This window comes from Alosa pseudoharengus, unplaced genomic scaffold (assembly GCF_046254945.1).
Source record: "Alosa pseudoharengus isolate Yale_2024_CS ecotype anadromous, Long Island Sound unplaced genomic scaffold, YU_APseudo_1.1 YU_APseudo_1.1_scf_2, whole genome shotgun sequence".
Lineage (NCBI taxonomy): Eukaryota > Metazoa > Chordata > Actinopteri > Clupeiformes > Clupeidae > Alosa > Alosa pseudoharengus.
Window position 1 is genome coordinate 26,725,888 of NW_027468663.1, and position 25,784 is coordinate 26,751,671.

General features: G+C 43.3%; 1 protein-coding gene and 1 pseudogene across 1 annotated transcript; one reads left to right on the forward strand and one right to left on the reverse strand.

The window, feature by feature from the left end:
• Nucleotides 1-10,327: 10,327 nt before the first annotated feature.
• Nucleotides 10,328-14,192, reverse strand: LOC143133432 (uncharacterized; annotated as a pseudogene).
• An 8,737-nt stretch (nucleotides 14,193-22,929) lies between these two features.
• LOC143135181 (histone H2B 1/2-like) lies at nucleotides 22,930-24,587 on the forward strand. Its single transcript, XM_076295903.1, has one exon. It carries the CDS (start codon nucleotides 24,210-24,212, stop codon nucleotides 24,585-24,587), a length of 378 nt encoding a protein of 125 aa, XP_076152018.1. The 5' UTR covers nucleotides 22,930-24,209.
• Nucleotides 24,588-25,784: the final 1,197 nt, after the last annotated feature.

Here is a 25,784-nt window from a genome sequence, read left to right on the forward strand (position 1 = left end):
TGAAGAAAAAATAAACATACCATAGCCTAAAATTTCAAATAATACACAGATATGGCCTTATTATGGCTTCTATGCAAGACCTGCTCAATATAACAAGCGCCCTCTGTTTCATTTGTAGGTGACTATATCTAATTTAATTGTTGTTATGAACTGGATATGTGATGATTCTGTGAATACTGAATAGTGCAATCATACAATCAATGAGAGCATGTGGTTATAAATTCTTTGATCCAACAGTTGCTTTTCTGGACCAGTGAGTGACATTTGGGTAATTTTCTGCGGCACACCTGATGATCTCTCACGGCACACTAGTGTGCCCCGGCACAGTGGTTGAAAAACACTGATGTAGACTACTTTTTAACTGACCAATGCAGGAACCTAACCGGGACAAATATTATCAAAGCGTTGAAAGTTAGGTGGGTGTGTGCGTACCATCACATTCTTTCCTGCAGGCGCCTTGTCCACTTTTTTCAAAACGAGGATCAAAATAGTGATAAGTCCACGTCCACCCCTGTCCCTGACAACGTTACCGTTATCGGCTCCAACACCCCCCTTGTTTGTATTTGATGTGGCTGGGCTGTGTGTTGTATTTGACGTCGTGGCTGGCTAGGGCTGTGTGTTAACAATGTTTCATGATGCGGCTGTGTGCATGCGCGCCAAACTCTAGGCTACAATGTTTCATGTGTTCAGAGTTCGGGAGTTGCACATTTTAGGCTGACCTGGGTACCACTGGCAGTTTTTTTCAAGCCTTAGTTTAAGTAATTCATTGATGGTAATAATATAATATTTCATGGTTGATTTTTTTGTGCATTGCCCCATGTTTGTAGGCTAGGCCTACTTGTTTTTTGTATGTTGGTACAATTATATGTTGGTTAACAGTTCCACAATATAAATGCAAATTTCTTTTTTACATTATCTGTCATAATTTAATTGCCTCTCTCTCTGTCTTACGTATATTGATAATAATAATAATAGTAATATATATATTGAAAAAAAATGGGGGGGCCTCTGCCCCGGGCCCCAGATGACCTTAACCTGGCCCTGCCGATGTCATCGGCCATGTTTGTTTACCTTTCACAGCTGTTTCAGACGTTGCCGCAAGGGATTATGGGTAGGAGGGAGCATGAAGTGTGCATCGATGCTGCCTCCAAAAATGACCGTTATTTGGGAATTCTAAGATATCTTAAAAGGCAGCAGAATTTGTTTTTTCGGTTTCGAACCGCACTTGCTGCCTTGCTCCCCAGTTAGATATCTTAAAAGGCAGCAACTTTACCCGTTTCAAACACACCCATGGAGTGATGCAGACTTGGGGATCAATAAAGTATCTAGGCCTATCTATCTATCTATCTATCTATCTAAAAGCAAACAGGTGTAAAGGATACTTTTGTATCCCTTTTAAAGGGCCATCAAAAATATAATAATGTACAAAAAAAGTAACTTGTTACTTGAGTAATTTATTTACAGAGTACTTTTACTTGAGTAGATTTCACAGTTGGGAATATTTACTTTTACTCAAGTAATTTTTCAAGGGTTACTTTTACAAGGGGTTGTACTTTTACTTGAGTATAGATTTTCAGTACTCTACCCACCCCTGCACATTATACTGAGACAGCCAGTGGATGGAGAGCTGGCAGGAAAGTAAGAAATGACCAGCTCAACCACCATCTACATGGCTGTCATGGTAGCTATCAGAAATGAAAATGGTGCCAGAACTGAGCACGTCAAACAACATTTTTAAAGACGTCCTCTTTTCCCCGGACATGTCCTTTTTTTGAGACCTAAAAAATGGCATTTCAATATTATCTGGGATTTAGCTGGGGCATCACTAGACCATGTTTACTGGGGGTCCCCAAGTTCAACCTAATTGCTTACAGAGTAGGCAACTCGTCACACACATCATGTCATGTGAACGAGCGGAATAAGCTTTTCAATGATAGGCCTATTAGCGCCAAATTGCTGTGATAAATGGTTTGCGGGAAAATTAACATTGAATTTACATGAAATTTAATTTCAACACATGGCAAACCCCATATCACAATAAACAGCAGACCTTACCGAATACGAGGATATAGCCTAAAGCATGCGTCTGTACAATAAGTGGTTCTCGAGTAATCTGGTTTTTGAAATTGCAACACATTTCTACATGGTCTCCAACAAAATTATAATGTATTCTAATGTAAACTATTTATATCAGTATACATTTTTGTAAATTGCTCAGCCAGAGTATCCCACCATCATGCTTCTTATATTCCAGACAATCTCACTTACACAGATATGAATATATATATATATTTCTACTGGCATGCTTCCTAGTGACATTAATGCAAAAATAAGGAAAAAATATCTTGCAAATGAATTTTTCTTGATATAGCATGTATAGTTGGCCATTACAATGACCAAGATAGCTTATCTTAGATTCACTACCTGAACAACACAGGTGAACACTTTTGCATATTTTCTTGTAGTGCTGAAATGCACTTTGGACCATTTCTGAACTGTGAAACTGGTTGTGAACTTATTCCAGTATCATCATAACTATTCCGCCTCTGGTTAAAATTCTAAAGTGTAAAATAGTTTAGGCAACAGCACAAATATTTCTATCGATAGATAAAAAATATTCTGAATTCGTTTTAAAGTGCACCAGATTGATGCCTTAACGTTAAAACAATATTTTCTTCCGGCCCCTAGGATGACACAGCATCGGGGGAACACAGGTTCAGGTCGAACGCTCCCCAGGCGACTGAAGTGTAATGTTTTTCTACAAACACAAATCCTATAACTGAAATTTACCCTCCAAATTCTGACCTCCTACCTCAAGCCCATCCTCTCTCTCTCCTGAAGCCCATCCTCTCTCTCCTCAAACCCATCCTCTCTCTCTCTCTCTTCAAACCCATCCTCTCTCTCTCTCCTGAAGCCCATCCTCTCTCTCCTCAAACCCATCCTCTCTCTCTCCTCAAACCCATCCTCTCTCTCTCTATCTCTCCTGAAGCCCATCCTCTCTCTCCTCAAACCCATCCTCTCTCTCTATCTCTCCTGAAGCCCATCCTCTCTCTCCTCAAACCCATCCTCTCTCTCTATCTCTCCTGAAGCCCATCCTCTCTCTCCTCAAACCCATCCTCTCTCTCTATCTCTCCTGAAGCCCATCCTCTCTCTCCTCAAACCCATCCTCTCTCTCTATCTCTCCTCAAACCATCCTCTCCCTCTTTCTCTCCATCAGAGCCATCCTCAATTTCCCCTGGGGATCAATACAGTATTAATCTATCTATCTATCTATCACTTTACTCTCTCTCCTCAAACCCATCCTCTCTCTCTCTCTCCTCAAACCATCCTCTCCCTCCTTCTCTCCATCAGAGCCATCCTCACTTCACTCTCTCTCTCTTTACCTGCATGTCCTGTCTTTGCTCTCTCAAAACCATCCCCTCTCTCATTCTTTCTCTCCACCAAAGCCATAAGTATTTCTCTCTTTACCTCAGTATTATCTTCACTCTTCAAATACATCCTCACTCTCTCTCTCTACCCCCTGTCCCATCACTCTTTTATCAGACTCCTCCCACTCTTTCTCGCCCTCCTTCAGATCATCTCTCCATCGCTATGGCAACCACAGGTGTGTGTGTGTGTGTGGGGGGTCTACACAGCCCAGCTGTTGCTGAAAGTGGGTAGGTGGAGCACTGATACACACACACACACACACTGTATCTGCACAGTACTCTTGGTGTTGTGCAACAGCTGTGTTTTTGTGTGTGTAGGTGTGCGCTCTTGGTGCACTGGTACCTATATGTGTGTGTGTGTGTGGGTGTGAGCTCTTTGTGACCTGGGAGCCATGTACTGTATGTGTGTGTGTGTGTGTAGCTCTGATGTATGTGAGAGAGAGCTTAAGGAAAGGTATCTGTGTGTGTGTGTGTTTGTGTGTGTGTGTGTCAGAGAGAGAGAGATAAACAGAGAGTGTGTGTGAGTGTGTGTGTGTGTTTGCACGCATGAAGAAAGTGTGAACTGTGTCACTGTCTCCTCCAAAGAGTTTCAGAGAGAAACTCGATGACCCAGTTGTTATCCAATAGGGCGCTCTGTCCCCGGCCCACCTGCCCAAGGCTCCAGGGAGGCGTGGGGGATGTCGTCAGTGGCAACACCCCCAACCCCATATCCGTAAATGCCACACTCCTCCTCATGCTCACTGTCACTCTCTCCTCTCCTCCACATGCTCCTCACCTCCCTCATTCTTTACTTTTTCAACCGAATCCAATTATTTCCTCTCCTCAGAACTGCTCACATCTCTCTTGTTCACTAGTCTCTACCTCTCCTCCTCTCCTCTCCTCCTCTCCCCTCCTCCCTTCTTCATGCGTATACTCCTCTCCTCTCTGTTCTCCTCTCCATCTCTTCTCTCCTTTACATAAACACCTACCCCAGCTGCTCCCAATGAATCCTTCCTGACATCTCCTTCTCCTCTCTCTTTTGCTTCCTACTCAGAGTTTCCAGCTGTCTTTTCTTCCGTCGCTCTTTGAGTTTCTTCATGATTCCCTCACTTCACCTCCACCTCCATTCATCCTCACTTTCTCTACCACTCCATCTTCAGCATTTACTTTCACAGATCACCTGTTCAAACCTTTCTGTTCTACTTGTTCTACCTGCTATCTGAGAGAGGGAGAAACACACACACACTGGGTATGAGTAAGGGCATTATTCATATGCTGTCTTATGCGAGGGCACATGCTCATGCATCACACTCTCACCTATTCCCCATCACTTCCCCTCATACCACCTGTCCCCCCGTCCCTCAAACCATGGCCTACTGGTTAGAGCTTCGGACTTGTAACCGGAGGGTTGCCGGTTCGAACCCCGACCAGTAGGCACGGCTGAAGTGCCCTAGAGCAAGGCACCCTCTATCTCTTCTTCCGGCTCTTTTTCCACCCCTTACCCCCACCAATCCCCTCTCTCCTAGCACAGAGAGGCAATCTGTAGCATAGATTATCACATCTATGTGTGCATTAACCTGACTCCGCCAGATGGATGCTTCGCATTTGCTCTGCATGTCCATCTGGGAACTTTCCGTTGGAGAACTTTTGGGAAGGGGCGGAAATACTGGTTAGCTGATTGGATAAACCATCTGTCTATCACCACCTATGTTGGTTATCGACGGGCCAAATCAACCAATTAGATGTGTTCTTCCAATGCCTTCGTTTAACATACAACTAAGTTAGGTAATGTAACTAACGTTAACATTTTTTAACTTACCATTTGTATGTGACATGAACCTAATCAACGACAATTCCCATCAACTTGATGATCAAGTCACGGTAGGCCCTACACATCTGAAGAAAGTATATTCCTCCATTATGAACTGGAATCGGCCGTGGAGGATGTCTGTGTCGTTCATTCCTCCCCAGCCTAAAACTGTGAGACTGAAGGCTTTCCGATTCAAGACCTACATACCACATTAAAGATATGCCTTAAAGTTTAAGTTCAGTGTAAATTGACCCATAGCCCTGTTGTTAGTGCTGGGCGGTATGACCAAATGACCACGGTATTTTTCAAAATTCTTACGGTTTCACGGTATATGACGGTATTTTTTTACCATGCATAATCAGATGTTCACAGCATTTTCTACAGGTTGAGAGAGGAATTGCTGACTAAGGATGGTCTATTTTACTGTCATGATGTAGAATAACTCCACACTAGTGGTAATGCAGTTTTGCATGGCACCAGAAAATTATGCTGTTTACAGAGCCACTCATGATTCTAATGAAGACAATTGCAGTCAAAATACAGAACTTTTACTGTGCAAATTTCACAAACATCTTGTATAAAACCAATACAAAAAGTAGTGCAACTTGCAATAATTATACTTTTTTGAAAACGATACAATTTAAAATAAAACCTCTCTGTTAATATGCTTACTCTGTCAAATAGGCCTATCAGAAATGTATTGTTATTGTGTGGTTTACATGACGTAAGTGGTAGGCTAACGTTAACTTCATGTGGATGTGGATGTCTTGTTAGCCTGCCATGAGCTTCGGTTCGGTTCGCTAGGCAAAACATTAACAAAAAAGCTTGTTTTGGTGCACTGATGACAGTCAGGATAATTTCTAACTAGCCAGCTAGTATTGCTCAGTGCATGTCTATAACACGCTTTACTTGTTACCTGGATAATTTCAGCGAATATTCTTCAGGTGAGATGAATGATAAGATCATTAAACTTCACTGTGTTCGGTGGGTTGCTAACTAACGACATCACCTACTAGCCAGCTAGTTACAGCTGTTGAACAATCTCAATAGAATTTTCGTGACGGTAAATCCTTTTCAATGCAGTATCCCTTAACGTTTTTCCTTAACTAAAGAAACAATTTAAGGTATTATTCTGTGCAACACCCTTAAATAAACCCCTTACCTAAGGAGAAATTAAGCCTTAAGGGTTATACTTCAGGGAAAAACTTAAGGTGTTTTGTGTTTACCCTCACTATGCCTTGCAGTGGCACCATGCGTGCGTGTGAAAAAAGTCCCGTCTGAAACACTGTAGCGCGGCGCAGCGTTCCAAACGTGTTAAAATTCATTCATTAAAAATTCATATCATAATGAAAATATACACCGGTATACGGTGTGAACCGGTATACCGCCCAGCACTATACTTCACTTCACCTGTTGTAGGTCACTACATGCAGCCCATCGGAAAAAGAATGAGACAATTTAGGACAACGTAGGCCAAGTTATAGACAGGCAGCTTAAAGCAGATCCATGGGGGCATCAAAACTGAAACTGAAAGTAACTCCTCACTGCCCCCATGGGTCTGCTTTAAGCTGCCTGTCCATAACTTGGCCTAGAGTTCTCAACGGGCCTGAAAATTACAACCCAACCCGACCCGTGGCTTTTAAAGCCCGGACCCGATGTAACCCGACACATCCACATGAATTATCTGCCCGAACACGGCCTGGCGTAAAACATACGCTTTGACTGTTAAACCCTGACTTTATTTAGGTGAAGATTCAACACATTACCGTGAATGGTGAGTTCCTCTGGCGTATCGTGACGGAAGAACCATGCCAACTTTGGATGCGGTTATCTTAACGATACTTTTTGCAATACCTTCGATATACATATCGTTGGAAAGCTTAGTTTATGACCGTTCATGTGAGCACAATAGCTTAATTTTGTAAATTTTACCAAAGCGACTGGTTTTGCCTTGCAGGGTCACATATTTCATCAGCACCTTGCATTTCGAGGATTGCACATAACCTGTAGAATTTCCATCAGAATCCAGCACCACTCCAAACACTTTCCAGACCTCTGATTTTTCCACTCCTGTAGTAGCGACGGTGAATTCACCTGCTGCAATTACTTTTCACCAATTCCATCTTCTTCTCCAGGCTAAAGGCGTGCACGCAGCGGCGTCAGATCTGCCCCAGCCCCTCTACATGATGCACGTTGCACGCAGCAGCCAGACTTTCTTTACGGTGAACAGCAGCGATGATTAATAAAATTTTTTTTTTTTCACTGAGCGGAAAAGATTAAGCCCGAGGTCCGACCCAACCCGAGTCTTTTGCTTACATTTTCGACCTGAACCCGCGGGTCCCGTCGGGTTTGGCGGGCCGACCCGACCCGTTGAGAACTCTAACTTGGCCTATGTTGTCCCAAATTGTCTCATTCTTTTTCCTATGGGGTGCATGTGATGAGCTTGAACCAGGACTATGGGTCAATTTACACTGAACTTACACTTTAAGTTTAAAAACCGATATGAAGTATTCAAATTAAATATGTTTAGCTACTAGTAATTATGCAGATTATAAAATACTATACATTATTAACTAAATGCACTTTATATGAATTTCAAAATACAGTATATGAAATAGAAACATATGACACAAGCCATCATTTTCCATGTGTGTTTGTGTGTGTGGAGAGTCAAGCAGAATCTAGGATGGCCACTGGTGTGAATGATCACACTACAGTATATTCAATATTACTGATGACGATGACGTCACTGATGACACCCCCCTCCCCACCAAATTGTGTAAATCCCCCCTACATGAAGAGCCTAAGGGGGGAATTCCCCCCATTTTTAAAAAATAATTTTAAGCCCTGCTCTCTCTTCTACTTTTCTTGTTGGATTTGAAATGTATTTTGAATACTTTTTTTGCCAGCAAATGTGTATAAAAAAAAATCAATAAAAATATCGGTATCGGTATCGTTAATGCCAAAGTGAAATTTTAAATATCGGTATCGGCCCAGAATTTCAATATCGGTGCATCACTATAAGACACCATACTTTACACACACACACACACACAAGCCTATATATGTCACCGGCTCATGCCTTCATGCCACATCGGATTTTCGGAAATTCCGACCTCCGAGAGGAAAAATGACTTGAACGCAAAGTCAGGCCGGATTTTTTGCTCGGAGACTCAGAGACGGTAGTTAACTATAGAATCTTTGAGAGACTCGTGCGGTCTTGTGCCCAAGGTATCCGAATTGACATCACTATCATATTCTCCAACCACCACGGCCTCCCTTGCAACAACACAAGAAGCGAATTTCACTCTCATTACAAATAGGCAAGGTAATTTATCCCTAAATTAACACTACAGATAGAAAAACTAACCCGAGACATTTTCCGCTGTTTTAATAACTTATTTATGCATTTCCTGTATTTGTTTTCCGAGCTGATCTCATGAACACTCTCTTTTCGGAAGTTGGGATTATTAAAAGTCAGGTCCTCCGAGTTTACACAAACAGCATGAAGGCGCTATTAGCTATGCCATCCCCTTCCACACAGCCTTCCTCCGACCACATTCCTCTCCCGTTCCCTCGTTTGATCTCTCTTTCTCTCCTTCGCTCTCTCTTTCATTTACACCAGGCCCGGAGTGGGTAATCGGGAGAATTCCAGGTGGGCCGCTTCACTTTTGGGCCGGTCGAGGGAAAACGATTGACATTTGCCAGGTTAATCAATCTATCTGGCTCGTTCGCATTCTATGCCTAACATCGCAGGCTCTGCGTTGTTCTCCCCCCTGCTGCCAAATGTGCCAAGCTTCCAGATTTTTTTTCAAGAGGACAGACATAAGTGGCAACTGGTAAAGAGAGAGAGCCATGATTATTAGCGGCACAATTATTGGGCTAATACTGGACGTTGTAGCGTTGTCAACCTATTCTCAAGCAACATATTAAATTAATTAAAATATTAGCCTTTTTGTATCATCCAATATGGCGATTCATAGACTTTGCAAATATTATGCAAATATTGATAACAAAACTCAAGCTTGATCTGTGTATCCAGTAGCCTAGGCCTAAAAACAAAAGTAGCCTCTGCAGCAGATCAGCCAGTCCCCCGCTGAAAATGATGAGCCCGAAATTAGCTATGACTACAGGGACACGTAATCGAGTTAACCATATGAATTAAAGTTATTTAATGTAAGAAAGCAGCAAAAAACAGTATATGACAGCAGTAGGCTACATGATCAACCTATATGCCTTGTTTGCTCAGAAGTGGGTGTAGTAAAGGAGTAAATCACCAAACAACAACATGATAGCTGACCCATGCAGAAAAAAACATATAAACAATAGATCAATATGCCTCTTAGTAGAATTGTGGGATACAAATACTTTATTTCTTCCTTCCTGTTTTTGTTAACTTATCAACCTATCCTTGTGGAATAGTGGAATATTGGTACTAATAAAAACTACAGGATAGTAAGAGCTGAACTGTTGCTTTATTTATCCAATTTCCACCACCACTAAAAAAGTGGGCCGGTCTTGGGCCTGAATCTCCCGGGCTGAAAAGTGGCCCCACTCCCGCCCTGATTTACACTCATTTGCCCATTTCATCTTTCTCTCCACTGACTGGACTCACGTGCCGCACCAACACATTCAGGCCCACTCCGTCATTAACACCTTCCTCATCTCCTCCTTCTTTCTCTCTTTCTCTCATGTACACGCTGGGACCGGCGTCTAAATTTGCCCTGACAAATGGAAGTCATTAATGTTGAAAGCCAGTGTCTATCAGCAGAGAGAGCGTCTAAAGAAAGTCAATTCTGAAAGAGAAAGACAGGGAAGAGTATGACATGATCAGATCAATTACTGTAATCAGACCAGGTTGAAGTGTGAGATGGCCTTGTGCTCCTCTCTGTCCTATTTCTCTCTTAGGGCTCATGATGAATCACCGCAATTCTTTCAGGGATTAGGGTAAACACACACTGCTCATCACACAGATGTTGTTGTGAAAATAGGCCCTAAGAGTTAACTCCTTAAAAGTTTCAGGTTGATTCACACATACTGAAATATGATGTCCACGAAAAACCTGTCCGAATTTTGAATCAGATCAGAACCATTATAACCAATAGTACAACTACGTACTAGAATACACCTTATGGTGCAACCTGGACACATCGTCAGTGATGCTCCCAGGGTCATAGGGTGTTTCGGGTCTTACATCAGACACCCTCACCCGGGCGACCCAGCCGGGGGTGACCTTGTGTCCAGGTAGCGCACTACGCCACGTGTCCCCCCTCTTTATCCAGAGCCACCGTGAAGCTTTTTCAGCAGCTTCCAGGATGTTCTTGATGGCTCTTTGCCTGCGCGGTCCGCAAATCCCTAAGAGTCCCAGGACATGGTGTAAAGACTGGCCTGCGAAGCCCCTGCAGCCCACTTCAACAGGCTCACAGCGGGCCTTCCATCCATTCCTCCGACACTCAGCTACCAGGTCCGTGTACTTGGCCCTCTTCCTTTCTTGGGCTTCCTCCATCCGATCTTCCCAGGGGACAGTTAGTTCCAGTAACACCACCTGCTTGCTTGCCGCGGACATCAAGACCATGTCCGGTCGGCGTGATGTGACTGCAATGGTGTCCGGGAATCTCAACTGTCTCCCTAGATCAACCAGGAGGTGCCAGTCTCTTGCTGTTGTCAGCAGGCCCCCTTGGGCCTTTCTGGGGGGCTGAGGCTTCTCACCTGCTCGGACAAAGGCAATTGCAGACTTGGTTGGGTGATGCTGCTTGCTGATGTTAATGCCAATGCAGATGGTATCTGCTACTGCCTTCAGGACCTGGTCATTGCGCCAACGATAACGCCCATCTCCCAAGGCCTTGGAGCAGCAGCTGAGGATGTGCTCTAGTGATCCCCTTTTCTGGCAGAGTTGGCAAGCAGGTGAGTCCACCAGGCCCCAAGTGAACAGGTTGGCAGGGCTGGGGAGGACATCATACACTGACTGGACCAAGGACTTGAAATGGTGTGGCTCCGCCTTCCAAAGTTCTGCCCAAGTGATCTTACGGCCAGCTGTATGCTCCCACTTTTTCCAGGCCCCCTGCTTGGACATGCCCACCACTCTGCTGAAGTGAGCTTCCTCCACCTCGGCTCGTACCTCCTCCTGGATAAGCTTCCGCTTCTCCTTCCCTCTGGCTTTGCTGTAGCACGGCTTAGGGTTGCTACCAAACCCAGCCCTACCAGTAGCCACCGGGCCCACCAGGGTGCTGTGCCGCAGCCTTACCTCCGCCCGTTCCACTGCGTCCTGGGCGCACCACTTCCTTCCTGTTCTGACCTCCACACCTGCTGAGGAGACCTTGGTGTCAGCTGAGTCTCGGTAGAGCAGGACTTCTCTGGCTCGGGTGACCTTGAACTCCTCTGCCAGACTGCTGAAGGGAAGCTGTAGCTTGGTGTTATGGTCAAAGAAAGCAATGCTGCTTAGGCTCCGTGGCAGGCCCAGCCACCTGCGTAGGAATCGGCAGATCTTCCGCTCAAAGCCCTCCACGGAGGTAATCGGGACTTCATAGATTAGCAATGGCCAGAGGAGACGAGGGAGGATGCCATGCTGGTAGATCCAGGCCTTGAACTTGCCAGGAAGTCCTGACTTGTCCACTGCCGAGAGCCATGCGTCAAGGTCATTGCTGGTGCCCTGCCGTGTAGCGGTGTCCTTCAAGTAGTCAGTGAAGAGCTTGCCCAGGCTCTTCACTGGCTTTTTTGACACTGTTGGAATTCTGGTGTCTCCCAGCGTAAAACGGAACTGGTCCGCTACTTTTCCTTTCCTTAATACTAAGCAGTGGCGGACCGTCAGGGCCTTCAAAGCCTTCTCTGAAGGCCTAACTATTTTCAAACGAATGAAAAATAATAGTGTCTTTAATAACATTGTACTTTAGCATTTATTATTTGCTTCTGCTTCTCCTTCCCCGATCGTTCTCGACTACTGATATCCCACCGCTGTCCGATATATGATTTGATTGGCAGATTGTGTGAACAAATAGTGAGGGGGTGCGATACATTTTTATCCAATCGCACGTCTTCTCTTGTTAAGTCCCGCATCAGGCCTTCACAAGGAATCACTGCGTTTTCGGTACCTAAGCAACCTTAGAAATCATATGTTTGGATTCGGCTTGATTGATGGCTACATCTGACTGATTAGCCAATCAAATCGACCTGTTATGGCGAGGTAGGCAGGTCTGACTGCAGCTGGGCCTGCAATGTTCCAAAAGAATACCCAGAACCGTTCATCACGAATTTTGACGCTGTCTGTTTTACGTGATGAACTTCGTGAGCAACTTCTGTCAGTCAGACAGACAAACATTCACTGGAAAAGTACATGTCACACTGACATGACTATGGTTATAGTTATGAACAGTAAATTGACCGTTTTTGTTTAAAAAGTATATATTGATACGCCTTCATTAAGCAAAATAATATAGTCTAATGTAACGTTACAGTGTCAGCTGGACAACATGTTAGCAAGATGCACATAACGTCAGCTAGCTCTGCACGTAGCTGGTAACCTATGCAGGAATTGGTAAGTTTTGTTTCATGTTTATTTGATAACATAGACTTGTAGTACAGTAGTACTATAGATGCTTGTTATCTGGCCCTTTTCTATATAAAAACTGTTTTTGTGCTGCTTGCAGACTGCAGTGTCTGCTTGGTTACTCTACTGTATGCTAGCTTGAGTAGTTGGTGGCTTTGGTGAAGATGTCTGGATCGGCATCTATGTGAAAACTGTCATTTGTCTTTGGTTCCCTGCCCTGCTGGTTTAGTCTGACTTTTTATCTCTCTGAGTTTTGTGGAAATTATTAGTGAAATCCGACCATCAGACCAGGCTATCAGATTCTAAAATAGCCAACAAGCATTAGCAGCATTAGGGCAATACACATAGACATACAATACATCTGGTGACTTTTATGTTTAATAGCATGGTGGTGTGATGTGACATTTTTTTTTTACGCCGCCCTATTATTATTTTTGTCAAAAAATAGTCATCATTGAAGGCCTAACCACTGAACGCACGGTCCGCCACTGATACTAAGGACCTGGATTTCACAGGCTTGAAGCTCATTCTTGCCCAAGTGATGAGCTGTTTGAGGCCTTTAAGAAGCCACCTGCATCCAGGCACTGAGGTCGTGGTAGTGAGATCGTCCATGAATGCTCTAATCGGTGGTTGTCGGGTGCCAGATCTGGACAGTGGACCTCTGCATTCCACTTCCGCAGATTTCACGAGCATGTTCATGGCCAGTGCAAACAAGGACACAGAGATTGTGCAGCCGGTAATAATGCCCTTCTCCAGAAGATGCCACTCTGATGTTGAAGTCCCAGAGGACACCCTCAGACTAAAGTTGTTATAGTAGTCAAGGATGAGATTTCGAATCTTCTCTGGGACGTGGTATCTGCTCAGGGCCAATTCCACCAGTTTGTGTGGTATCGATCCATAAGCATTGGCGAGGTCCAGCCACAGCACTGCCAAGTCCCCTTTGCTCTCTCGTGCCTCCCTGATTAGCTGTGTCACCACCCCTGTGTGTTCATACACCCTGGAACCCCTGGGACTCCTCCCTTCTGCACCGAGGTGTCGATGTAGGTGTTTTTTGAGAGAAATTCCATCAGGCGATTGGAAACAATCTTGTTTGTCAAAACAAAAAAAAGACATCAATCAATTAAGGGACTGTTTTGATTGATCAACAAGCTGGTTACCCAGGTCCTGCAGCACTAGGCCTACCTGCTAACGCTAGGCTATGGTTATGGATCACATCTATGATCAAAGCTCTTAAAAGGAAAATAGTTTTCTTTAGCTGAAAGATAAACTGAAACTGGTATTTGATATAGCCAGGCAAGCCCTTTCTCTCTTCAACTCCTCCTCAGTCCTCACTCACTCGTATCAAATGCCTCAGATGGCACACCCTTTCCGCACTCCTCAGATGGCACACCCTGTCCGCACTCACAACACGGGCCGTGGGCAAGTCATCCATCCTTACAGTTACACAGTCCTCTCCTTCACCTTCCCTTTAAAATTCAAATTCTTTATTAGCTTTATTAGAATGACTGTTTGGTACAGTGTTGCCATTGCCAAAGCTAGTGTTACAAATAAGACAGTAGTATTATCACAAGGGAAAGAAGACAGAGATACAGCATACAATGTATAAACATGTGCGCACAAAATAAACAGTAGTAGAAATAATACTAGAATGATAAGTAGGGGTGAGTATGTGTGTGTGTGTGTGTGCAGGGGCGGAGCCAGAGGGGTGGCTCCGTGTGGCACAGGCCACCCTTGAGATTCGATTGGCCACCCCAGGTCCATCCCCAAATCCTAGTCTACGATTGGCCATTAACATGGTCTAAGGCGGGACCTTTCTTGATGCACTTGCAGCGGTCAAACGTCAAAGTGTCAAACGTCAGAAATGTAAGTGGCAAACACGCTTGCCTTTATTGGCCTACAGGCTACTGCTTGTGCTAACACGCAGATATCTATTTACCTATTGCATCGGCCACTGCCTATTTATCTAATTACACACTTAAGTCGCCGACATTTGCAAGGTCATTAAGTGTTAAGTGTAGGCTAGGCCTATACTTTGGTAAAAGTGTTTAATGGCAATAATGTCCTATAATGTAAGAATTAGGGGTGAACGATTTTGGAAAAAAATCTAATTGCGATTTTTCTCACCAATATTGCGATTGCGATGCGATATGCGATTATTTTTAAGCTCTTTATCTTCTGTCTTATTTAACAAAGACAAGCAATATATTATTCTATAGTATGACCAACACAAAATTAAATAAGTTAAACATTCTTTCCTGGAGCCCAGGCCTATGTTATGATGGCATTAGGTCATTGAATAGGATTTATGAATGAAATATTTTTTATTTAACTACTTTAATCACATTAGTAGACCTATATTTGTTGAACTTCCAGCCTTGTAAACATTTAATGATTCTGATTCGTTTCAATTTCATGTAGATATGACCTTCTTTCGTTAGTTAACAAATAGGTCTACATGTAGTGGCACTGACACGGCTTCTCCTTGTCCTGTGCTCTCCATACACGCGCACGCACGCACACACACAGACCCGCTCCTCTCCTCTGTAGGCTACTTGCACGTGAATCGGAACAAACTACTGTAGATTGTTGTAGTGCAAATAAATGCGGCCGAATGACCGTTCGGCTCGGTGTTAACTAAAGGTTAGCATCATCAACACCGAAGCGCAATACGCATGCATGCAAACTAACTAGTTTGTTCATATCACAACAAAGCCAATCGCGGAGACAAAACTCTTTAAACAGGCAAAGTTATCAGCATGTATGTAGCCTAGAGCCTTAGCTGGTAAGCTAATGTTAGAACAGCTGGGTTTTTGGTGGTTAGCTGTGTTAACAACTTGCGGATAACATTATGCATCAATTAATTACCTGTGAGATGAAATGTTTGTGCCGCCAACCCCCTTTGGATATCGCAAATGCACTCACTGTCACTGTACTCCAGTAAACAAAGTCCCCAGTGCACAGGTGAATGGCTGCTGTGCAGCCTAAATAGTCGTGGAGTTTTAATCGTCAGCTGGACAAGTGAACGAAGTTACCAGCCAGAGTAGCAGCACAGGGGAATTATGAACTAGAACCAGAGACATGGTAGGTTCGAGCAAAAGGTAATTAAGAGGTTTATTTTTAACCAAAGTAGCTCTACTGATCAGACCTTTCTTGACACTGTTAGCTGGTCCTCTTGTTTACGTTTTTTGCTTCTTCAGTGGTCGTGAGAAGAGTCATTGGCACGTCGGCAAGCGCAAGTATAATGCGTTTTGGTGACGTCATATATTACAAATCACAGCCTTTGCGGTTTGAAAATCGTGTTTCATCAAATCGCGATATTATCGCAAATGCAATAAATCGTTCAGCCCTAGTAAGAATTAAGAAATGTTTTCATTTATGGTTCATCAAGCTTAGGCCTACTCACTAAATACTCATCGCATCTAGGCTACAGGTAGCGATATTCTGATGACATGTATGACCATTCAACCAGTCAAGCATTTGTTGGAAGTTTACATAGCTTAGGCTAAACTGTAGGCCTATGTTTCTTTCGTCCCCCATGCCTGTTTTATTCGTCCCTATCAGGAGGGATAAATGAAACATTGCACACGTTCCACTTTTTCTTAAATAATTCCTGAACGCAGGGCTGGACTGGCCATCTGGCATACTTTTTTCTTTTTTGGCCGAGCTGGTCTTTATAAAGTTAATTTTCCATAGTAGCGCGTGACAACAAAATCATATGCCTGTGTTCTGTTTACAGAGCTTTCTCTGTCTATGATCTGCAGCGTTTCTCAAATTATGAACCACCTCGACGAGTAGATTGCTGGTCTACGGAGCCATGAATTTAAATTACGCCCCGCTTCTGTCTGTTAAGGGACCGTTCGTTATTTATAAACGGGGTCACCGGAGGAAAATGGGGGAGGGTCATGTCTTTTTATTCTTTGTTGAGGGGAGGGTCACCTAACTTTTTTTTGTCTAGAAGGGAGGGTCACCCATCTTTTGTATTAATGAAAACAGCAAAAAATCAAAGTGGCTTGTTTGATTGTTGATTTCTGTCGCCATATAACGTTCTCTTTCGTTCCATAGCTCTTAGTCCGTGAGCCAGAGGGGTTGGTCGTTACCGAAAAAGTGGCAAAGGCTACCATACCTTTTCTGAAAGCCTGGAATCTCAGCTTTTCAATGATGATGGCCATCTGACAAGAGTAGCTGTTTTGAGTTATCACACATAATGTAAACTAAGGTTGAGAAAATAATGTGTATAAATCAAGCAGTACACTGACATAGCTGAACATCTATATAGGACATATTGGAATATTTTATTTTGTTATAGTTATTTGTAAAGGGGAGACTCTGAGCTTTCATTTAAATCCTTTTGTGAACATTTTGGATAAGTACAGCCAATCCTGAAGATCTTCAAACTTTTAATCACACACATTTTCCTGCCATTTCCGCCTAAGTCATCTTTTGTCTTTAAATCCTGTGGCACCAGTGAGCATCAGAGAAACAAAATCCAAACACTGAAATACTGGCATGACCCTAAGGATTCAGAAAATGTATCATTTACCCATATTATCTGATTTGGAGGGGGTGATTTTCAGTTTTATATCAGACATGGCGTTTGAGAAAATAATGCATATAAATTAAGCAGAACACTGACATAGCTGAAAATCCAAAAACGGTATAACAAATAACAATTGAGACATTGATTCCTAGGTTTTAAGGTGTGGTAAACCCAATTATGACATTGCCATTACTCTAAAAGGTCAAGGTCATGACCTTTAGGCATGGTCAATGACATTTTATGACATTTTCGCACAGATTGCATCATTCAAGGCCAGGGACAATATTGACAGGCTGGAAGAGAAACTTACATGGCGTGGAACATCCCATAGGGTCAAGGGTATAGCAGTGCAGCCTCAGATGTTCGGTCCTGAACTGCCTAGATCAGCTTGTGATGTGCCCAAGAGCAAACAAAGAACTGTCTCTGTATCTTTGCCAGCTCTGCCAGTGTATGCTGTGGGAACTAGGTGTGGTCCTCCAACTAGATCCTATGTTGAGGTCAAGACAGATATCTGTGCTGATGCTTTGAAGAAGAACTTCTTATGGTTGCTATGCAGACTGCACTCTGCCACAAATCAAAGTGTCCCTAGCTGGACAGGTTTACATCTTAGCATCAAACTCTGTGGATGTTATTCCCAGTGTTGTCAGCTATCTGCCAAACATCAATGCCCCTGCCACCCAGATGGCAACTGTTCATGAGATTCTCCTTCAAATTAAAAAAAAGACTTCCTTACACATCAGCAACATGTCAGTTGCCTTTGATCAGGCTCGCTATTGTAAAGTTACAGAAATTCTGTGGGCACATAGAGTTTTTTTCCCAACATTGTGCCAAGACTTGGGGTCTTTCACACCATCTGTATGTTCTTGGGTGTGATTGGGAAGCACTTCCAGGCTGCAGGCCTAAGGGCCATATGCATTGAATGTGGAGCTGTGGCTGAGGGATCTGTCAGTGGTGTTTTGGATGGCCATAAGTACAAAATCATGTATGAAGCCCTCCTGAGGCTAGTCTGGAATTAGTTTCCCCAGTGGCTCACAGAGAACCATCCTGATGCCCACAATCTCTTAGATATCCTGCCCCTAGACTTGAGTGTCTTTTCTGAGGGTATATAATCAACCACTGTAGAAGAATCACTTGACCGTACAGTCTTCAGAAAGGTCCATCAGTACTTTTGTGAATTCCTGCAGCATCTCAGGTCTCAGCAAGGTCCACTGCCCAGCTTCTGGATGTCATATATTGACATGGTGGAGGTTGTACTAAACCTTGTGAGGGCATCACGTGAAGAAAACTGGGCATTGCGCATGGCTAGCATTCGATCAATCATCCCCTGGACATTTGCCTATGATAAGCCGTGGGGCAGCCGTGGCCTACTGGTTAGCGCTTCAAACTTGTAACTGGAGGGTTGCCGGTTCAAACCCCGACCAGTAGGCACGGCTGATGTGCCCTTGAGCAAGCCACCAAACCCCCCACTGCTCCCCGAGTGCCACTGTTGTTGCAGGCAGCTCACTCCGCCGGGATTTGTGTGTGCTTCACATCACTGTGTGCTGAATGTGTTTCACTAATTCACAGATTGGGATAAATGCAGAGACCAAATTTCCCTCACGGGATCAAAAGAGTATATGTACTTATACTTATACTTAATCTGAATTATGCAAGGTCACTAACTGCTTACTACTCAGAGATGAGCCATATTGAACATGAGAAACCAGATCTGTACAGGTACATGTTTCTCTGTGAAGGTGGCAACCAACACATTTGGCAAGGTTCCGATTGAACAGACCCTAGAGGAAACTGTCAATTGGGACACTCAGACAGCTGGAGGCACAAAAGGGTTCAGCTTGAACTCAGCAGGTGTCTCAAGATCAGGGACGTAGATTTGCGTGGGGACCAAAGGACGTGTCCACACCAATGTCAAATTATGACTGAAATGTCCCCACCAATATTCAGGTTGAAATGGGGGGGAAAGCGCTCACATGCGCTACACAAAGAGTTAAAACATTTCAGTGCTGCGGATCATCTCGTATCATCAGCTAGCCACTATTTGCTGTGATAAACAGTTTGCGAGAAAAATAACTTCAAGAGATTTAATAATTATTCTCTGCGCCCATCTCCACATCCATTCGTCTCGGTGGAATATCATAGGCCTACACACTCTTCACGCAACACATGACAAACCATATATCAGAATAAACAGCAGACCTTACTGAACACAATTGTTGTAATGCATTCCCGCATTTAACTGAGCTGTGCCTAAATGGGTCAATGCATGATTTCATAACAGACCAAATAGAAAATAAATGCTAAATGTTAAATATAGCCTACATATCTGTACATATTAAAATCTGATTATGTAGGCTACACAGTATAGTTAGATCAAGTTGGACAGTAGCACATTTTCATTTTATATATCTATAGTGGCTGGTGAAAGAGTTGAGTGTTTTTTTTTTCGGGGGGCGGGTGGTTAGTAGGTAGTGTCCCCACCAAAGCTCAGAACAAACCTACGCCGTTGCTCAAGATATTACCTTACTGCTGAGTACAAAAGCACTTACCTGTCTATATTGAAAAGCTCCCTGGGACTCCAACAAAGTGACTGTTCTCACAAGGACCTTGGACAAAGCAGAATTGGCTAAGACGAAGAACACATTACAAGCACTGTGGATCTGTTGAATTCTAGTTGGATAAATCCATTTGCAGGTGGTGAGTCCCTTGTTTCTCTGTCTACTAGAAGTACAGCACCAGCAGATGTTGCTGAAGACCTTCTGAATTCACACACCATTGGCAAGAATGCCTACAGAACCTTCTCTGCTGAGCGTGTTGAGAGTAATCCTCCTGCAAAGCAGTTCCATGCACCACTCTCCAAGATGAAACTGCAAACGTTCTCCTCAATGCAGGGAAAGGCAAAGACATGCAATAAAGGAATAAAGAAGTTATCCTCAAAGCTGATAATCGAATATTTGCCCAGATGGTACTGATTGCATAGAGTAGACAGCTCAACCTGAAGGAGGTATTCTCATCCCCTTTGACCACTTCCGTGCGCTCTTGCTTCACCAGATGGCAATGTGAGGAAGACTTGCAAATCCTCACTTGCCAAGCAACTGCTCAAGTTCCCATGTGTTGCTGAATCATTGCCATTAAATTCCACCTGCGTAATAGATGGTATGGCACTTGTTCAGAAGCTGAACGGTGATGGCAAGACATTTGCTGATATTGCAGACTATGCCTTGTCCACTGTGCTAGCTGAAGCAAGTCACAGCACCCGTGTTGACATGTTTTTGATGTATATAATGAGGCTTCTATCAAACACATGGAGAGAGTGGCCAGGGGTGCAGACTCAGGCACAGAGGTCAGACAGATCACTGCAGGGCAAAGAGATTCCTACAAAGCAACAACAACAAAACAAATCTTGCTACCTTCTTGCTCAAAGAGTGGAGCAAAGAACAGTCTAGAACAAGACTCGGTGAAAAGGTTCTGTACACTACAACCAAAGATCAGTGTTACAAGCTGACCCAACAGGTAGCAGACCTGTCGCCTACTCAGGAAGAGGCTGCCACCCGTATGCTAGTCCATGCTTGCCATGCTTCAAGGACTAGTCACAAATCTATCATCCTTGTGTCTGATGACACTGATGTCTTGGTGATAAGCCTGGCTACCAGTGACACACTCACATGTGACCTGTTCCTGAAGACAGGTACAACGAATCGCACCAGTTACATAAACATCTCACAACTCGCTCGTGGTCTGGGTTCAAAGTTGTGTCAGGCTTTGCCTAGTTTACACGCATACACAGGCTGCAACACTGTAAGTGCATTTGCAGGTTGTGCTAAAGTGTCAGCCCTAAAACTTCTTCAGAAGAATGAAAACTTCTGTGACACCTTTCAGAGGGTTGGGGCAGACTGGACAATGACACCGGAGTTGCAGTATGCAGCCTTACAGAAGTTAATGTACAGCTCCAGAATCACCAATATCAATGAAATGAGGTATGCACTTTTTTTGTGCCAAGAAAGGCATAGAATCCTGGCAGTTACCTCCATGCTCAGATTCTCTCAGGAAGCACTGTCTCAGAGCTAACTATCAAGGTGCTATCTGGAGAAGATGCCTTGAGAACAACCCTGAAGTTCCTTCCTCAGTTGAGCATGGGTGGTCTAGAGTGGACCAAGATGGTGACTTGCAGCTCTCCATAGACTGGTTCACTGTCTCCATTGGTCCACAAGCAGTACTTGAGTTTCTGGTCTGTGTTTACGGTTTGTGAAGGGTGCAGTCCCATCCTTTATTTGGCTAACGCAGGTACAAATAATCTCCTTTACTTTCTTTGGTTGTAGGATAGTCCGCGATTCACATTAGTTTTGGCTATCACCGCAAGTGCATAGGCTACTAAACGCTGGCCTACCCAAGTTCTAGACTTCCGTCGCCACATTTATTGCTATAATAGGCTGCTTTCATTAGTAACGGTCAATACTTTTGCCTGCATCAAATCGCGCATTTGCATTTAGTGTGCATCTACCATAGGCTTAACATGAGTTCTAAGCGTCTTTGTATGCTCATATCTGACTTCACTAGACTATGAATGCATTTATTTATGTTGTAAGACATGTAAAATAAATGAATGACACCTGCATGCACAAATTAATTTAAATTTACCCTGCACCTCCCTATTAACTTCTGACTAATTCTCTCGCGTCACTTACAGTAGCTAGAATGCATCAAGAAAACACAGGGAAAACACTGTTCAGTCCACCAAGTCGTGAGCTATTGGCGCTGGGCAGCACCAGTTGTGATATTCTACTGACTGTAATCGTATGTGATGTCATGTATGAAAACTAGTATTGTTAGGCAATACTATAAGTTTCAAATCCAGGGCAGCTGTTGTGTGGTGATGACATCATATATACGCAAGTATGTGGTTTTGCCGTCCAAATGAACTCGCAAGGGCTACGGTTTCAGATTTTTCCACCCTGGGACCAGGTTTCAAAAAAGTGTGGTTTCGGGCAGTGCGTTTACAGGATTCGTTTGGACGATTGGCCAAGACGATGCAAAACCTGTGCGTTTAACCCAAAAAGCGTCTTCGTGTGGACGGGGCCTGTATCACTCCATCATGTCAGTGTGTTGCCAACAACTTGGCCTGCACTGACCTATGCCATGCAAGACAGTGCAAAAACCAGAAGGATGACTTTGCTGATGAGAATCAATCCTATTCCTCTGATGAGGATTCTGACAAAGATTTTGATTATGTCGTGGCCTTGAATGATGCAATCTGTGCGAAAATGTCATAAAATGTAATTGACCATGCCTAAAGGTCATGACCTTGACCTTTTAGAGTAATGGCAATGTCATAATTGGGTTTACCACACCTTAAAACATAGGAATCAATGTCTCATTTGTTATTTGTTATACCGTTTTTGGATTTTCAGCTATGTCAGTGTTCTGCTTAATTTATATGCATTATTTTCTCAAACGCCATGTCTGATATAAGACTGAAAATCACCCCCTCCAAATCAGATAAAATGGGTAAATGATACATTTTCTGAATCCTTAGGGTCATGCCAGTATTTCAGTGTTTGGATTTTGTTTCTCTGATGCTCACTGGTGCCACAGGATTTAAAGACAAAAGATGACTGAGGAAGCCTAGAGACGAGTCCATAGCAACAAGTTCATGTGTTGAATTTGTTATTACCCAGTGTGCTTTGTTGAATGGTCTCAATGCTTTATTGTTTTATTTCATGTGAATAATTACTAGAGGAGTAACTTTTCAAGTAGGCTAATGCAGTTGCAGGAAGTGTGCATTTAGTTTCCATTGTGTTTCCACAACAATGTTAGTGAGTAAATACTGAAATGGCCACCATCTTGGTGAAGTGTGATGTGTAAGATCAGAAAGCAGAGGTTGAAGTTAGGGCGGTGGCTTACGTTGATGTGTTATCATAGCATAGCATAGCATAGCATAGCATAGCGCGGAAGACATCGACAATTGGTCAGGGAGGGTCATGTCATTTTTGAAAATGCTGCTGGAGGGTCGTTGAAAATTATATAGCAGGCAGGGGAGGGTCATGCAACTTTTGATCGAAGCACTTAAAATCCCTCCGGTGACCCCGTTTATAAATAACGAACGGTCCCTTATCATTGTCTTCAATGTCTATACCATTTGAAATGGTTTGCTGTAAGTTTATGAAAAAGGTCTGTCTTAACATGTCATATTTTTCGCAGTGAAGAAGAAACCCTTCCAACCAATTTCAACCCTTTCACAATTTCACCACTTCCTCTTCTCTCTCTCCCACTGTATGCGAGGGCGAGGCACGCTCAGCTTGACGATCACAAAAGTGAAAGGAGGAAACCAAACGTGTTGATTATGACATAGAGGTAACAGTGTCTTACCCATAGACTGTAAAAAATAGGTCTTACCCCATCACTTCTTAGGAAAGACAAAATATTTGCCTTGACTCGAATCTGGAATTGCCCTAGCCTACGTCAAATCAGGAACCGTTGTTCTGAAACAGCAGTTAGGCTACGTTTACTGGAATGAATCTACACATTACTCAATTTTAGCATCTGCTAAATTCATATAACCCCATATAACTAACCATAACCATTTTGTCGAAGTGGTTGTTGTGAAATGACAATGTCAACTATATTGCTAATTTCATACGCTACTGAAAAAAGATCTGCACGCCTAAACAATGACACAAAACATATTTTAACCAAAGATTGTTAAGGCGCCTTAACAATCTTTGTTTTAACATCACATAATATTACAGCCTGTCGTTTGGCACGAGAATGATGTCCGCTCCCGCCAAAGGTGATGTGGAACTTTTCAACCAGGTCCGCTCCTAACATATAAATACCAGCGTTGCAACACTGAAGCGTCATTGTTCATTATCTACATTGCATTTGGAAAGACCTATTTGGAGTCGACTGATCACCGTGATGCCTGAAGTAGCACCTAAGCCTGCCCCGAAGAAAGGCGCCAAGAAAGCCGTCCTGAAACCGGCAAATAAGAGTGGGAAGAAGCGCAGGAGGACCAGGAAGGAGAGTTACGCTATCTATATCTACAAGGTCCTGAAGCAGGTTCATCCTGACACCGGCATATCCTCCAAGGGGATGGGCATCATGAACTCTTTCGTGAGCGACATCTTTGAGCGCATTGCCGGAGAAGCTTCTCGGCTGGCTCACTTCAGCAAGCGCCGTACCATCTCTTCCAGAGAGATTCAGACCGCTGTCCGCCTGTTGCTTCCCGGCGAGTTGGCCAAGCACGCTGTGTCTGAGGGAACCAAGGCTGTCACCAAGTATACCAGCGCCAAGTAGACGGTCATCGTCTATTTAAAACCAACGGCTCTTTTAAGAGCCACCCATTTGTTGTTTAAAAGCTGTTTCCTTTCCATTGATGTAATTCCGTTTTAGAAGACCATATCTGAAAATCTAAAGCATTAAGTGGTTGTAGGTTGAGTTAGCGGGCCGATGTTACGGGCCTTTGGCTGCCGCCATGCAGGAGATACACTGACAACTAGCCTATGGCGATTTAATCTGTTACAGGAGTTGTAAAACAGTTTTATCTCTGGGTTTTAGAACGTAATGTCATCCGATTACAATCAGACATCACATCAAATGACCTGTTCTAACTAAACATAGGAAGTTTCTAGCGTGACAGGCCTAGTCAGATGTTTCAGATAGCCTGACAATGTTTGGTTCATTTGAATGACCACATTTATGGTGTTCTATGATGTATGCTACCGGTTCAACGGGTGCTTGACGTGAACACATCATGTAAGCCTACATAGGTATTCAAATAGGTATTCCATTTATTAGTAAACCCTTTAGACATTCTCTGGTAAAACTAAATCACGCACTTTAAATCGGCCCGCCGAGCATTTGTCATAGATCCTGTCCACCACGCACTTTAATCCGGCCTGCCGAGCATTTAATTAGGTTTTATCAGAGCCATATAAAGGTAGAGTTGCGACAACTCCATTGACGCTAATGTTCCATTTTTTTTTTTTTCAACAATGGCGGCTAATGGAAGCCTCAAATAGTTCCCGAAAGTTAACAATTTATAATAGCAGCAGTGCAGTTATACAGACTGTAGCCAACATTTCAGACTCATATTTACATTATTGGCTCATCCGAATATTAATAATAATAACAGTAACAACAGTAATAGTAGTAAACTTTAAGTAATATTATTAATAACCTAATTATAATAATAAACTATTTAGCCTATGTATACTATAACAGCTTTTCTGCTGCTCAAGCCCAAATTAGGCTAAAGCCCAATAAATGTGCCACAGATAATAACCTAATATAAGATAAACCTTGCCTATACCATTTCAATTAGGCAACACCACGAACGAGCTGTCATTAAGTTTTTGCGTTTGTAGCCTACAACTTTTATGACATGACGTGTCATGGCATTTAGCTTTACCATCATGTCAACATATTTGTAACGTTATGCGCAATGCTCATCTAGGTTATGGATTTAAGTGGTTTAATTTTAAAAAGGGCAGC